General features: G+C 47.3%; 1 protein-coding gene across 1 annotated transcript; it reads left to right on the forward strand.

The window, feature by feature from the left end:
• Positions 1-11217: 11217 nt before the first annotated feature.
• Med18 (mediator complex subunit 18) lies at positions 11218-16247 on the forward strand. Its single transcript, XM_041652401.1, has 3 exons — positions 11218-11363; positions 12834-12977; positions 15598-16247. Exons 2-3 carry the CDS (start codon positions 12905-12907, stop codon positions 16149-16151), a joined length of 627 nt encoding a protein of 208 aa, XP_041508335.1. The 5' UTR covers positions 11218-11363; positions 12834-12904; the 3' UTR covers positions 16152-16247.
• The last annotated feature ends 265 nt before the right edge of the window (positions 16248-16512 follow it).

Consider the following 16512-nt stretch of genomic DNA (forward strand, 5'->3'; position numbering starts at 1 on the left):
AACCAGCAGGTCAGGTCCAGGCTGAGTCATGGCTCGCTAGTTTCACAACCTGTTTGTCCACTAGGCCGCAGAGGCTGGGCAAGAACTCTGGGTGCCTGGTATCTTTTAACTCTCCTCTACTGAATGGTGACTCCCAGAGGCAACTTCAAGGAAAGGTTGGCTTAGTTGAACCCACCCAATCTTTATCTAGAAGTTTCTTTAATTTCCATGCTCTCTTTATGCCTTGAGGTACAATCCTACAATGGGAGAAACTGCAGCAAACTTTACTTCCTCACCTGTAAAATGGGAACTAGATACATATTTTAATTATTGCATACTCTGTATACCATATAATTCAGTCTTTATGGCAACCCAGTAAGATTGATGTCATTATTTAATTTGACAGATGATGAAAATATTGGGGGTCAGAGTTGCGTCACTAACCGAAATCACACAGGTTAGTGCAGGGTCAGGAGTCCACCCAAACCTAGATGACTAAAGAAAGTATTCTAACCTGGGCTTCATAATGACTCCTAAGCCAGCCTGGGCTACAGAGCAAGATCTTGTCTTGTTTCCACCAAGCTTGATACCCTGAGTTTGATCCCTGGAACCTACACGGTGGAAGAGAACTGACTCCCCATGTTTTCCCCTGACCTCCACGAGAGTGCTATGACACACCCTCCCCAATGCAAATAAAATAAAATGTAATAAAGGTATATATTCATATATATAAACATATATAATATAATACAAATAATCTGGCAGTGGGTGGCATACACTTTTAATCTCAGCACTCAGGAGGCAAAGGTTGGCAGATCTCCAGGTTCTAGGCCAGTCTGATCTACAGTAGTGAGTTCCAGGACAGCCATGGCTATACAAAAAACCTATCTCTAAAATTCTGTGTGTGTGTGTGTGTGTGTGTGTCAAGTGTTGTGGCAAACATTTGTAATCTTTGTATCTGGGAGGCCAACCTGGGCTACAGAGTGAGCCTCTCTCTCTCTCAACTCCAAACACTGAAAATGAAGAGATTGTGTTGAGAGGGCAATGGCAAAAGAAAGCCTGCCTGTGGCTGAGGGCTTGCTCTTTTGCGGTCACTGGGCAAGTCCCTTCTGCTCTGTAGGGCTTGGTTTCCATCCTTTCAGAGTCTAAGGACTCCGAAGACTTCAGTCTGCAGCCTGTTAATTTTAGGTTAGAAGGCTTTTCCCTGAAGTCACACCTTGAACTCGGCCCCCGTTCTTGCAGATAGCAGTGATGACAAATCCACCCTGGTGGCAGTTCTTGCTTGTAGCCTTTTCACAGTTCCTGCTGAGCCGTGTGCACACCTGTAGAATCAGGACGGCCAGAAATCTGACAGCGCGGTCACCGTACGTGCCACTGTGCTGAGTGTTCTCACCTTTACTGAGCCCTAGGAGGAGCTGCCTGGCTGTAGGAGGTGGAACTAGCTTCTCAGCCTGAGTATGTGCATCCTGTCTTTGTCACTCTCTCCTCGGGTCCTGCGGGTACCAGAGTGATGGATGGCAAGCCTGTGGGGAACTGAGGGATGCTGTACCCATCTGCGTTATCACACCATGTACTCTGGGTTCTTGTCTTCTCATCAGAGTGGAAGCTAGGAGCTGAATCTCCAACAACTTTTGCATACACAAATGCCCACATGGGTTTTTGCGTGGTTTCTTTTTCTTTTCTTTTCTTTCTTTTTCTAGGGCCATCCATTGGCTCTAAAATCCCAAAGGCAACTGGTTGGGTACAAGCTTGGGTTTGAGAGGAATAGGCTTAGAATAGGCGACCTGAGGACATTATTATTCGCATGCATAGCAGTCTGTATATGGCGGCTCTGTTGAACTTGTCCATAGTGGGTTTTATGGCCTAATTCAATAAGGACAACTGACCAGGTCTCTTCCTCAAGAGGGCCCCAGATTTCATTACAGGTGGTTGTGAGGCACCATGTGGTCCCTGGGAATTGAACTCAGGACCTTTGGAAGAGCAGGCAGTGCTCTTAAGTGCTGAGCCATCTCTCCAGCCCCTTTGTGTGCTTTCTTAATACATAGCTAATGGCTGATAGACCTGTTCTCCAAGGACAAAGGAGTGGAGATGCAGTCAGCCCCCAGCAAGGACTCGATGTCACTAGCAACCTTGTCCTTTAGTGGGATTTTTACTAGATTTCTGTAGAAATCTGGAGTTTCTGAGCACCCCATCCATTCCTTCATCCTGCTTCCTAGTGGGGCTTCCTCTCACCATGTATTTAATTCTGCAGCACTGGGATTGAACCCAGGCCCTCCCTCACTTCCTCATGCTGACCAGGACCATACTGTTTCCTTCTCTCTCTCTCTCTCTCTCTCTCTTTCTCTCTCTCTCTCTCTCTCTTCTGTCTTTCTTTCTTTCTTTCTTTCTTTTTCTTTTTTTGGTTTTTTGAGACAGGGTTTCTCTGTGGTTTTGGAGCCTGTCCTGGAACTAGCTCTTGTAGACCAGGCTGGTCTCGAACTCACAGAGATCCGCCTGCCTCTGCCTCCCGAGTGCTGGGTCTTTCCTTCTTTTTAAATTAAGTTAAGGGACTGGAGAGATGGTTTAGAAGTTAAGAGGACTTAGGCTTCTCCAGAAGACCTAAGTCCTGTTCCCAACACACACACTGGAGGACTCATAGTCTCCTGGAATTCAAGCTCCATGGGATCCTAAGCCCTGATTCCAAAGGCACCTGTACTCACACATGCGCAGGTACCCCAGACACTTAGTTGGGAAATAAAAACAAAACTTTAGAAAAGTGTGTGTGTGTGCATGTGTGTTAAAAAGTATATGTGTGTGTGTTGTGTGTCCATTGTGTGGAGTGTGTGTGTGTTTATAGTATAGGTATGTGGGGGGTATGGGTATGTGTGTGTTATATGTGAAATGTATATGCCATGTTATGTGGTATGTGCATGTGTGTGTTGTGTGTGATATGTATATGCCATGTATGCATGGTATGGATGTGTGTGTGTGTGTTTGTACATCTCAGGGCTCCTAGAGGCCAGAAGGGAATGTCAGGGAGCTTGCTCCATCCCTCCCAGTTTTCTGCCCTTAGCAGGTAAACTGGAGCCAGGTTAGAGACCTGTCTCTACCTGCACGGTACCAGGGCGGTACCAGGGCTACTGCAAGCGGTGCCTCGGTGGGAATGTGAACTCAAGCTCCCGGGCTTGTGCAGCGACTGCTCTTGTTCTCTATCTGATCTCCCCAGCCCCTGTATTTTCATTTTTCCCCTTCTTCAGAAAAGGTCAAACTAAGTTATCTAGGCTGGTCTTAAACTCATGCTGCCCCTCAGGTAGGCTTTTACCGGACAGAGTCTCCTGTAACCGAGACTGTAAGGCTCTGTCCTGTCCCTTTAAGAGACAAGTCATGCCCACTCCCTCCCCATCTGCTGAGGCAAGCTGATCTTCAGCTTCCAGCCTGAGTCACTCCTTTTCTGTTTCCCTCTGGAAGAGGCAGCTTTGTCTCTCCCCACTTTGCCCCTCCCCCTCTGTTTCTCTCTGTCTCTCTCTGTGTCTCTCTGTCTCTATCTCTCTTTCTCTTTCTCTCCCCTCTTCTTCCCTTTCCCCTTCATAACCCACTAAATAAATACCTAACCTCACTCTGCATGCCTATCCGTGTCTCTGTCTTTCGCCTGCCAGGGCATGGCTCCCTGCCCAGGACCAGCTGTCTTTGGAGACCTGCGGCATGGTCTCATGGCATGCCCATCTTTCTGTCTCTCCTTGTGGGACTGGCTGCCCCATGGAGGTCTCTCTCCCACCATGCCGCTCCCTGCCCGGTACTCGTGGCCCACTGCAGCCACTCCGGAACTGCGTCTTCCCTGCCTGGGGACTGGCTGCTCTCGGGACCACTGCCCACTGCCATTGCTTGGGGAACTGTGGTGTTTCTGCCGCGGCAGCCACTCAGGGATCCACAGCGTTTTACTTTCACCATAACACAGGCTGGCTTTAAATTTGCTATGCTGTTGCTAAATGACCTTGAACTTCTGGTCTTCCTGGGTCTACCCCCTGACTGCGGAATACAGTCATTTGCCACCACGCCTGGCTTTGTACCTGCAGTACCAGAGAAGGAACCCCGGGCTCCTGCATCAGCTGAGCTACGGGCATCTCCAGCCTGAACCATAAATTCTTTTTTTTTAAATTATTTTATTCTTAAAAGTGTGTATTTCCCGGGCAGTGGTGACGCACGCCTTTAATCCCAGCACTCGGGAGGCAGAGGCAGGCGGATCTCTGTGAGTTCGAGGCCAGCATGGTCTAGAAGAGCTAGTTCCAGGACAGGAACCAAAAAGCTAAGGAGAAACCCTGTCTCGAAAATAAAAAAAATTAAAAAAAAGTGTGTATTTGTCTGTGAGTACAGTACCCAAAGAAGCCAGAGCCATCGCTCACCCCAGAGCTGGAGTGACAAGCAATTGGGACCTATCTGACTTGAGAGTTTAGAACTGAATTTAGCTCCTTGACAAAAGCAGGTCATGCTACTGACTGTTTAGATAATCTCTCCAGCCCCTTAAACTCTTGATTCTCCTGCCTCAGTGTCACCTGTAGCTGAGTTTGCAAACCCACACCACTGCAGTAGGCAGCAAACCAAAGGTACAGGGGATTGAACCAGGATCTTGCACGTGCTCCGCTGGCTAGTGTTGGACCATGGAGCTTTTATGCCTGGGGCTCTTGGCTTCTTTACAAAGTCTTCCTGGAAGCCTCTATCTCACCGCATTGTACAAAGAAATCATTCAGGGACTGAATAAGATGGCTCAGCAGTTAAGAGCAATGGCTGCTCTCCCGGAGGACTTGAGTTCAATTTCTAGCATCCACATGTTGGCTCACGACTGTCCGTAACTCCTGTTCCAGAGGAATCCAACACCCTCACACAAACATACAAGCAGGCAAAACACCAATGTACATAAAATACAAATAAATAATTTAAAAAAAAAGAACAAAGAAATCCTTCAGCCGGGCGATGGTGGCGCACGCCTTTAATCCCAGCACTCGGGAGGCAGAGGCAGGCGGATCTCTGTGAGTTCGAGACCAGACTGGTCTACAGAGCTAGTTCCAGGACAGGCTCCAAAGCCACAGAGAAACCCTGTCTCGAAAAACCAAAAAAAGAAAAAAAAAAAAAAAGAAATCCTTCAGGCTGGTGATATACATAATGGCCTATGAACCTTTGACTCCAAAGGATTAAGGGCAAAGAGATGTTAAGGGACCAGACACCTATAGCAGAGCAAGTGGCAGACTCTGTTCTGGCAACCAGCAAACTGGGAGACCTCCACCTGCCTCAAAGGGCTAGAGTCAGTGGGGGAGAGAGATTCACAGAAAGTGTTTACCCCAGAGCCCAGCACCCAACAAGTGCTCACTAAAGGGAGCTGTCTCCATCCAAGAAATCGGAGCCCCAGTGGGTTAATTATCCTCAGACAGAAAACAAGGTTGTCGTCCCCAGACAGCACGGGGTGGGGGCTGAGGGGGGCACGGGAAACCCAAACAGACAGTTACAGTTCAGCTAAAGTGGAGCTGATCTTTAATCTTTTATGGACGCGCGTAATACATTAACTATTATAGCTAGCCCCTCTGAGGGAGCTTAACACGGGGCCAACCTGCAGCTGGGATGGGTTGGCTGAACGAAAGGGAACAAGTAAATAGGGCAATTACCCTCGGGCAACAGACTTTCTTAGCAACCCCCACCCAGGATTAAATGGGTCCTGCTGCTTGTCACCCAGGGGGTGGTGACAGGAAGATAAACTCTTGAGTCAGCATTAGGCACAAATCCACCTGGCATGCTTTCCTGAGTCCCCACAAACCAAACTCCCCAAGACCAAGGATAGGATCATTTATTTGTTGCTAGGTGTTTACTGTTGGTGGTTACTATTAAAAACCGGACTGCGCCAGGCGGTGGTGGCTCACGCCTATTAGGCACAGGTAGGCAAGTCTCTGTGAGTTCGAGGCCAGCCTGGTCAACAAGAGCGACTGAGGCTAGGTGTCTTCGCAGAAGTGGGAACAATGCTAAAGTTCAACTCCTTTTCCCGACTCCAATGTGCATCTGAGTCCCTGTTTACTACGCATCCACTGATAATGAACAGTCAGACACGTGTAACTGGAGGCATTTCATTTGTTTATTCTCTCTCTCTCTCTCTCTCTCTCTCTCTCTCTTTTTTTTTCCCGCCCGGCTTCTCTCTCTCTTTTTTTTAACCTTGGCAGGGGAGGGGAGGAGGATGGACAAGGACTCCTTTAGTCCAGGATGATTTGAACTCAGTAAGTAGCCAGGGATGACCTTGAACTCCTGATTCTTTTTTTTTTTTTTTTTTTTTTTTGTTTTGTTTTTTTCAAGACACAGTTGGTTTCTCTGTAGCTTTGCAGCCTGTCCTGGAACTAGTTCTTGTAGAACAGGCTGGCCTCGAACTCACAGAGATCTGCCTGCCTCTGCCTCCCAAGTGCTGGGATTAAAGGCATGTGTCACCACTCGGTTTGAACTCCTGATTCTTTTGCTGGGATTAAAGGCTCGTGCTACTATACCCTGCTGGCCCTTGATATTTTATGTGCTAGGCACCTACTTTGTCACTGAACTATATCCCACTCAATATCTTCTTAAGAGAGGATCTTATTATGTGGCTAGGCTGGACTTGAACTGTTTTCAACAGATTGAACTTGCAATCCTGTTTCCCAAATCTTGGGGATTATAGGCAAGCACCTTTATGTTCACAAACAATGGTTTTATTATCTATCTATCTATCTATCTATCTATCTAGATATAGGGTTTTATTATCTATCTATCTATCACTCTATCTTTTTTGTTTTTGTTTTTCGAGATAGGGTTCCTCAGTAGCTATGGAGCCAATCCTGGAACTCACTCTGTAGCTGAGGCTGGCTTTGAACTCACAGAGAACCACCTGCCTCTGCCTCCAGAATGTTGTGATTAAAGGTGTGCGCCACCACAGCCTGGCCATCTATCTAACTCTAGATATCTATCTATCTATCTATCTATCTATCTATCTATCTATCTTTTTATCTTTCTTAATCTGTCTTGTTTTATGAGACAGGGTTTCTCTGTGAAACAGTTCTGGCTGTCCTGGAACTCCCTTTGTAGACCAGATTGGCCTTGAATTCACAGAGATCCTCCTGCCTCTGCCTCCCTAGTGCTGGACTTCAAGGTGTGTGCCACACCAAGCTTTGTTTCTTTTTTTTTTTTTCTTGGTTTTTCGAGACAGGGTTTCTCTGTGGTTTTGGAGCCTATCCTGGAACTAGCTCTTGTAGACCAGGCTGGTCTCGAACTCACAAAGATCCGCCTGCCTCTGCCTCCCAAGTGCTGGGATTAAAGGCGTGCGCCACCACCGCCCGGCTTGTTTCTTTAACTTATTATTGGTGTATGTATAATGTGCGTGTGGTCATGCACAGTGTACATCACAGACTAACTTCTGGGAGTTAGTTGGCTCTTTCCATCATGTGATCCGGGGATCACACTCAGGTTACTGGACAGTCTTTCACCTGCTGAACCATCTCAACAGTCCCTCATTTGTTATTTCATGTTACCGCCCGACCTCCAACTGCTGGTGTTCAGTGGTCCTCCTGCCTCAGCTTCCTGAGCAGCTGGCATGACAGGTACACTCCACCATATCCGGCTTAGATTTCAAATGTAAACAGGTGGCCAGAAAAGGCATCCTTGGGGGAAGGGGAGGAAGATTTGAGAGGCTGGGAGGATGGCTGGGTTAGTAAAGTGCTTGCTTTGCAAGATGAAGCTCTGAGTTCAAGTACCAGAACCCACGGAAAAAAAGAGAAGGATGGTGGCATGCATGCATCCCTGTGCAGGGACCACAGAGACAGGGAGAGCTATGGATCTTGCTGCCCAGTCAGCCTACTTAGCGAGCCTTGGGACAAATGAGAGACTCTGTTTCAAAACACTCAAGGTGAAGGGCTCTTGAGCTGCAACTGTTGCAACTGACTCTAGGCTCCACAGGTTTGATGACAGGCACACACATATGCCCTCCCTCACACACTTACACACACACACACACACACACACACACACACACAAATAAATACATGTTAAAAAGAAAAAAGATTGGCGGGGAGCTAGAAATGGAGAGAATGGACCCTGAAGCTCGGGGCAGGAGAAAGATTTCAGACTGTGCAACCTGAAGAAGACTGAAGCATCTTTGGCAGGCAGAAGTTAGATCCTGAGATCAGCATGGCTGGAGGGAGTGGCACAGACGGGGATGATTGGCAGTAGGTGGCCAGGGAAGTAAAGAGGATGTGGGCAGAGCTTATCATCATTTAATGGCCATGCTTTTACCTTCACAGAGATGGGAATGACTGTGTCACAGAGAACTGAATTTAAATACGAGCTCCGACATTTGCTAGCAGTGCAACCCTGGGCGAGTCTCTATCTCTCTCCGAGTGTTGGGATTACAAGTGTGCACCACCAGGCCCTGAGACAGGTTTTCTTAGTGTAGCCTTGGCTACCCTGGAAATCACACTGTAGTCCAGGCTGGCTTCGAACTCACAGAGATCCACCTGCCTCTGCCCCTCAAGTGCTGAGATTAAAGGTGTGAACCATCACTGCATGGCATATGCCCTTATCATTGTCCAATTTTTTTTTTTCAAATTAAGGATTTATTTATTATGTATATAGTGTTCGGCCTGCATGTATGCCTGCAGACCATAAGAGGGCGCCAAATCTCATTACGGATGGTTGTGAGTTACCATGTGGCTGCTGGGAATTGAACTCAGAACCTCTGGAAGATCAGCCAGTGTTTTCAACCTCTGAGTCATCTCTCCAGCCTCCTGTTGGTTATTTTGTTGTTGTTGTTGTTTGTTTGTTTGTTTTGGTCTACTCTTTTGGCTCTTTGGGTGGCCTACCACTCAGCTCCCAAATAATCACATGGATTCTTATTATTATTTATAAATTCCCAGCCTTAGCTTGACTTGTTTCTAGTCAGTTTTTCTTAATTTAAAATTTCCCGTCTATCTTTTGCCCTAGGCTCTTACCTTTCCTTACTGCTTACTCCATAACTTACTGTGTAGCTAGGTGACTGGTCCCTGATGCCCTCCTTTCCTCCTCCTTCATTTGTTCCTCCATCTCCTCCAGATTTCTTCTCCTATTTATTCTCTCCTGCCTGCCAGTCCTGCCTAGCCTTTCTCCTGCCTTGCTATTATTAGACCAAATGTTTCAGACAGGCAAAGTAACACAGCTTCACAGAGTGAAACAAACACAAAATAAAAGAATACAACATATCTTTGTATCATTAAACAAGTATTCCACAGCATAAACAAATGTAACATCTTTAACTAATATTCTACAATTAGTATTATAATACTCAGGATCAAGCCTAGGGCCTCAGGTATGAAGCAAAAAGCCCTGTACCACTGAGCTCTTTCTGTCTCTCTGTGTCTCTGTTTCTCTCTCTCTCTCTTTCTTTTTCTTTTTCTTTTTTTTTCTTTTTGGCTCCCTGTCGGGGAATCGAACCACGGTCTCCCGCGTGACAGGCGTCTCTCTTTCTTTTTAGAGACAGAATTTCTCTGTGCAGCTCTGGCTCTCCTGGAACTCACTCTCTAGACCAGTCTGGTGCTGAACTTGGAGATCCACATGCCTCTGCCTCTCAAGTGCTGGGATTAAAGGCGTGTGCCACCATCACCTGGCCGATACTCCATTTCTTGATATTGTCTTAAATTTTGCATTCCAAGGGGCTGGAGAGATGGCTCAGTGGTTAAGAGCATTGCCTGCTCTTCCAAAGGTCCTGAGTTCAATTCCCAGCAACCACATGGTTCACAACCATCTGTAAAGAGGTCTGGCGCCCTCTTCTGGCCTTCAGGCATACAGACAGAATATTGTATACATAATAAATAAATAAATAAATATTAAAAAAAATTTGCATTCCAAGTGAGTATTATAAGCAATGGTGCAGATAAATTCCTACACTAAACTAGATCATTCTATGAATAGAATGAAAGATTTATTAGAGATCAAGCAGTCAAGATTATGGGGGGAGCAGAAAGAAGAGCAAAGATGGGAGAAAAGCAAGCAAATTTTATATATCAGTTGGCAGGGATGGGATCTGAGCTGACACTGGTACTCTATGTGCTTGGTGTATGTACAGAGTTCGATTAAGTACTTGTTAAAGTTCAAATCTCCATTTATTTATTGAATGTGTATGTGTGTGTACCTGAATGAATTAATGTGCACCATATATGTCCTGTATATGTCCCATAGATGACGGTGTCAGATCCTTTGGAGCTAGAGGGTTGTGAGTCACTTGATATAAGTGTTGGGAACTGAACCCAGGTCCTCTGCAAGAGCAGCAAGTGCTCTCAACCACTTGGCCATCTTCCCAGCCCCTATTTATTTAATTTAGCTCGTTTATATTTGTGCGTTATGAGTGTTTTGCCTGCATGTATGTGTGTGCACCATATGGACGGGGTGTCTGAGGAGGGCAGAAAAGGATCGGCTGGAGGAGGAATTCAGATGACAGAGTGGGTGTTGGGGAACTCTGCATGAGCAGCAAGCGCTCTTAACTGCTGAGCCACCTCTTTAGCCCCGTTTTATTTATTTTTGAGAAGTCTCACAATGTTGTTTAAGTCTTGAACAGCTCTGCTGGAGAGATCCTTGCCTTCTGAGGGTCTCAGAATCATACTTGCCTGGTCCCCTGTGTTTAAAGTTGAGGTAGGGACAATAAACTGAACGTTTGCTGTTGTTCCGTATTCAACTTACAGCCTTGCATACGCCAGGGAAGGCTCTAGCACTGAGCTATTTCTCCAGACTCTTGAAAACACACAAAATATTAAGAGTTACTACTGAGGTCCATAACGACACAATGCTATGCTTAGCTGGGGAGCGCATCGTCACTTGGTCACCTTCAGGTATCTCATAGAGTGTCTCCGATTTAAAACATACTCTTCTTTTTCAATGCGACTCTTCCCCTCCTCGCTCCCCCCACTGGCTGAGCTCACAATTTAAATATAGTATCCAATCAGTTTCGAGAGATCCAATTGAAACGTTCAGGTAGTCGAGTCGAAGCCGGGGGGGGGGGGGGGGGGGGGGGGGGGGGGGACACCTAATCCTAGAGCTGTCCTATGACGTAAGCCCTGCAGCTACTTCCCAGTGCACCACTCTTTAATAGGACCCCATCATAGCGCAGCAATGCACTTTGCACATGCGTTCTTGCCCGCCGGTGCCAGAAGGCGGACGCCTCCCTTGCCCTCTCGGCACCCGTACTTCTCCGGGTTCAGTGGCGAGGTTTCCTGTCCATCAGCTTCCTGTCGGAAGTGTGGAAGGCAGTCTTTACGGAGGTTCGGCTGGGCCCTCGCCGGCGAGATTTGGGTATTTGGGGAATACGGTTTGCGAGTGTGCACGCTTGGATTTACTTCCAGCTTTGCGAAGAGCTACAGCGTGCACGGAGCCGTGGTACTAGTGTAAGTGCACACGTGCCCGGGATCTCCGCGTGGGAGGACCGGTGCAATCACTTGAACTTCACGATTCCCGCCTGACTCGTTTGAAAAGACGTTCTAGTCGGACCCCCACGTGTACCCTGGCGCCTCTCCTTGTGTCTCCGTGGCGTCCTTAGAATGATGGGTAGACCAGTCTGGCCTCGAACTTGTAGCCGTCTTCCTAACTCAGCTCCCGAGTATTGAGATTACGGATGTGCCCCAACACGGCCAGCTTTTATTTGTTTCGAAACGGGGTCTCTCTGTTTAGCCCAAGGTGACTTCACCTTTTTTTAATTTAGTTGTATGTCAGTTGTTTCATTTGAGCCACGTAGCTGGGGGAGGAGAGCTGAGTGGTTAAATGTTCCTGGCCTTATTTATTTATTTATTTATTTCTTGGTTTTTCGAGACAGGGTTTCTCTGTGGTTTTGGAGCCTGTCCTGGAACTAGCTCTTGTAGACCAGGCTGGTCTCGAACTCACAAGGATCCGCCTGCCTCTGCCTCCTAAATGCTGGGATTAAAGGCGTGCGCCACCACCGCCCGGCTTCCTGGCCTTATTTAAAAAGAGAGAGACAGTAGGTTCCCGAACAAGAGGTTGCACAGCTGCCTCAAGATTACAGAGGATGGCCTTGTTAGGAATATTTCCTAAGCGACCTCTCTGACGACGCAAAAATTCCCAATCAAGCCAAATCAAAACAAGCCAAATTAAGAAATATCCAGGTTTAATGGGAGATCTGTGCTCTCGGGCGGCCCCGAGGGGGAAACCGGGAAGCCTCAGGAACGCAATCCTGGGAGGAAGAAAGGGGGACCATGTGTTCTTTTGGGGGGATCACTTAAGTACCCTGGGGAGTGGTGGCGCATGCCTTTAATCCCAGCAACTCGGGAGGCAGAGGCAGGTGGATCTCTGTGAGTTCGAGGCCTACCTGGTCTACAAGAGCTAGTTCCAGGATGGGCTCGAAAAGTACAGCGAAACCCTGTCTCGAAAAACAAAAACAAACAAACAAACAAAAAAAATTACAGAGGAACCTTTTAGAGGGTTCAGCACTCGAGACTGGATGGTTATGCCGCGTCTCCGTGGCCAGAACTCTCTGTTTCTGTGTCATCCGTTCTTGGAATTGGCTGTGTAAACAGATGTTCACAGGCGGTGATGGCACACGCCTTTAATCCCAGCACTTGGGAGGCAGAGACAGGTGGATCTCTGTGAGTTCGAGGCCAGCTTGGTCTACAAGAGCTAGTTCCAGGACAGGAACCAAAAGCTACATAGAGAAACCCTGTCTTGAAAAAAACAAACAGAAAAACAAAAAAGAAAGAAAAGCGTCCCCCCCCCCCCCCAAAAAAAAACCCCAGATGTTCGAAGTTCTGAATGAACAGGTCTTGATTTCAAGGCAGGTGGGACAGCAAATGTGTTAGCCCACACTACCAACGACCCCAGCATAAGGACGAATGTGACTCTTCCAGGTGTGTCCAGTGCTTAGTCTATCGGAAGATCTGTTTCCAGTTTTCTCCTCTGGAGCCAAATCAGAGACATCATGGAGGCTCCTCCAGTTACCATGATGCCAGTCACTGGGGGCACCATTAACATGATGGAGTACCTCCTGCAGGGTAAGTGAGCGGGGGAGCCTGCATTGCTCTGGTCAGAGGAAGTTGAGGTAAAGTTAACAAAGACAGCTACACAATTTCTGTCGCCTAGCAAGTAACTATCTTTGAAAGAAGGTAGCGCGGGAATGATTCTGAGGCCAGGAATTCACCAAGTAGACCAGGCTGGCCTCCGGAGCCTGCGGGTTTACAGACGTGCAACACAACACTTGCTTGTTCTTGTTTTTGTTTTTGTTTTTAAATACAAGGTTTCACTGTGTAGCGCTGGCTGTCCTGGAACTCCATCTGTAGACCAGGCTGTCCTCGAACTCACCCTGTCTCTTGCCTCCTAGTACTGGGATTAAAAGACATAGGCCACCACAACCCCGATTCGTTTATTTTCTTTCAACCTGAAAAATTAAGACTCAGTAGCCATTATTTCTTCTCTCCTCCCTAGCCCTTCCCGCTCACCTTCCCACTGTTTCCTATATTGGCTGCCTGGTGCCCTCTAGAAGTGAAATAACTGGTTTTGTGACTGGCTTCCTTCACTTGGCATTATGGCCTTGACAGAATTATGTCCTATGACAGAATTTACATTTTTTGAAATTATGATAAACTGCCAGGTGTGGTCACACCTTTAATTCCAGCACTCTGGAGGCAGAAGCAGGTGGTTCTTATGATACTGAGGCCATTTTTGTCTTCATAGTGAGCTCCAGGACAGCCAGGGCTACAAAGAGAGACCCTGTTTCCAAAATTGTGTGTGTGTGTGTGTGTGTGTGTGTGTGTGTGTGTGTGTGTGAAACTGTTTGTGATAGTTCATGTCTGTAATACCAGCAATTAGGAGGTTGAGACATGAGAATTGCTGAGTTCAGGGCTAACCTGAGCTACATAGTAAGTTCTAGGGCCTTAAAACATCTTGGGCGAGACCTTGCCTTTAAAAATAAATAGATTTTTGGGGGTGTGCAGGATTTTATTTTGAGTACTGATATTGAACTTAGGGCTTTAAACATCCAAGGCAAGCAATCTGCCACTGAGTTATATCATAGTCCTTGTTATATTTATGGTTGTGAGCCTAGCCTTTAACGGCTGAGCCATCTCCCCAGCCCCATCATAGCCCTTGTTATATTTATGGTTGTGAGCCTAGCCTTTAACGGCTGAGCCATCTCTCCAGCCCCATCATAGCCCTTTTTAAAACTGTTGAGAAACTCTCAATTACCCAGACTGGTCTTGAATTTGCTATATAGCGCAGGCAAGCCCTGACCATGCTATGTTTTTGCTTTGGACTCCTTATTGGCTAGAATTGCAGGCCTGGACCACCAGGTTCTGGTGAGTCTGTTTTTCTAAATTTCTGCTCTGTACCAAGTATCTTAAGTGTTATATATACTTACTTGAATCTTTTAGGGGGGTGATTTGTTGTTTGTTTGTTTGATTGATTTTGGTTTTTAATACAGGGTTGGGCTGGAGAAATGGCTCAGTGGTTAAGAGCACTGGCTGCTCTTCCAGAGGTTCTGAGTTCAATTCCCAGCAACCACATGGTGGCTCACAACCATCTCTAGTGGAATCTGATGCTCTCTTCTGTCTTAAAGGTGTACATGCAGATAAAGCGCTCAGATACATAACATATATAAATTAATCTTTTAAAAAGAAAAAGAAAAGAAAAAGAAAAGACAGGGTCTTAGCTGGGCGGTGGTGGTGCACACCATTAATCCCAGCACTCGGGAGGCAGAGACAGGCGGATCTCTGTGAGTTCGAGGCCAGCCTAGTCTACAGAGTGAGTTCCAAGACAACCTGGAGTGTTTAACAGAGAAACACTTTCTCAAACCATCTCCATCTCCACCCCCCCAAAAAGAAAGCATTTATTGCAGGCTTGCTCACAGTTTCAGAGGGTTGGTTCATGATCATCATGGCGGGGAGCATGGCTGTAAGCAGGTAGGTGCTGGAACAGTAGCTGAGAGCTACAGCCTGATCTACTGGCAGAGAGACACTGGTTCTGGCGTGGGCTTTTGAAAACGCAGAACCCCAAGAGTCTACTCCCAGTGACATATCTCCTCCAACAAATACATGCTTCCTAATCTTTCCCTAACCCATCCATCGACTAGGGTCTAGACTTTGTAATATAAGAGCCTGTGGGGGCCATTCTTACTCCAACCACCAAAGGGCACTTGCTCCAAAGCCTGAGTTCAATCTGTGGGACCTGCATGGTGGAGAGAGAGAACCGTAGAATCCCATGGAGTGTTCATAGGAAACAGTGAACAGAACTCTTCCTTCCTTCCTTCCTTCCTTCCTTCCTTCCTTCCCTCCCTCCCTCCCTCCCTCCCTCCCTCCCTCCCTCCTCCATCCCTCCCTCCCCCCCTCCTCCATCCCTCCCTCCCCCCCTCCTTTCTTCCTTCCTTCCTTTTGTTTTTGTTTTTTGAGACAGTGTTTCTCTGTAGCTTTGGAGCCTGTCCTAGAACTGGAACTAGCACTTGTAGACCAGGCTGGCCTCGAACTCAGTGATCCACCTGTCTCTGTCTTCTGAGTGCTGGGATTAAAGGCCTATGCCACTACCGCCCAGCTTAACTATTTATTTCTTTTGTGTGTGTTTATCTTTTGTTAGTTTCAAGACCCTTAGTGAAAGCCAGGGCTCATTGTCTTTTCTCCTCTTCAGGAAGTGTCTTAGACCACAGTTTGGAAAGTCTCATTCATCGCCTTCGTGGTTTGTGTGACAACATGGAGCCCGAGACTTTCCTTGATCACGAGATGGTATTCCTCCTGAAGGGCCAGCAAGCCAGCCCGTTCGTTCTAAGGGCTCGGCGCTCCATGGACAGGGCAGGGGCACCCTGGCACCTGCGTTACCTGGGACAGCCAGAAATGGGAGACAAGAACCGCCATGCCTTGGTGCGCAACTGTGTGGACATTGCCACATCTGAGAACCTCACGGACTTCTTGATGGAAATGGGCTTCCGTATGGACCATGAGTTTGTCGCTAAAGGGCACTTGTTCCGTAAGGGCATCATGAAGATTGTGGTGTACAAGATTTTCCGAATCCTGGTCCCAGGGAACACAGACAGCACAGAGGCCCTGTCACTCTCCTATCTTGTGGAATTGAGTGTTGTCGCACCAGCTGGGCAGGACATGGTCTCTGATGACATGAGGAATTTTGCTGAGCAGCTCAAACCTCTGGTTCACCTGGAAAAAATAGACCCCAAAAGGCTTATGTGATTAAGAAAAGTCTGTCCGTCTTTGAGGTCTGTCCTCACCTGATAGGCTGCTGCCAGTCAGGCAGACTCCCTTCGAGAAACTGAGTGGTTTCCTTCATTCGGTAATTTTGTTTTGTGTTGTTTTTTTTGGTGACAGGGTCTTACCTTGTAGTCCTGGCTCACCTGGCACTTGACTACATCAGTAGCTAGCCTGGAACTCAGGCCCCCTGCATGTCCGTCTTAAGTGCCTGTGTTAAAGGCTTCCTTACTGACCCGACTGTGTCTTCTCCTTGGCAGTCTCTGATGATTACAGGCCCAGGATAACATGGAGATTTGTTCAAGTCCTCCCTTCGCCCAAAGAGAGGGAAGTGGACTAAATTAGC

The sequence above is a fragment of the Microtus oregoni genome, unplaced genomic scaffold, assembly GCF_018167655.1.
Source record: "Microtus oregoni isolate MIOR12 unplaced genomic scaffold, Mior012 000005F_ref0000423, whole genome shotgun sequence".
In the NCBI taxonomy this organism is placed as follows: Eukaryota; Metazoa; Chordata; class Mammalia; order Rodentia; family Cricetidae; genus Microtus; species Microtus oregoni.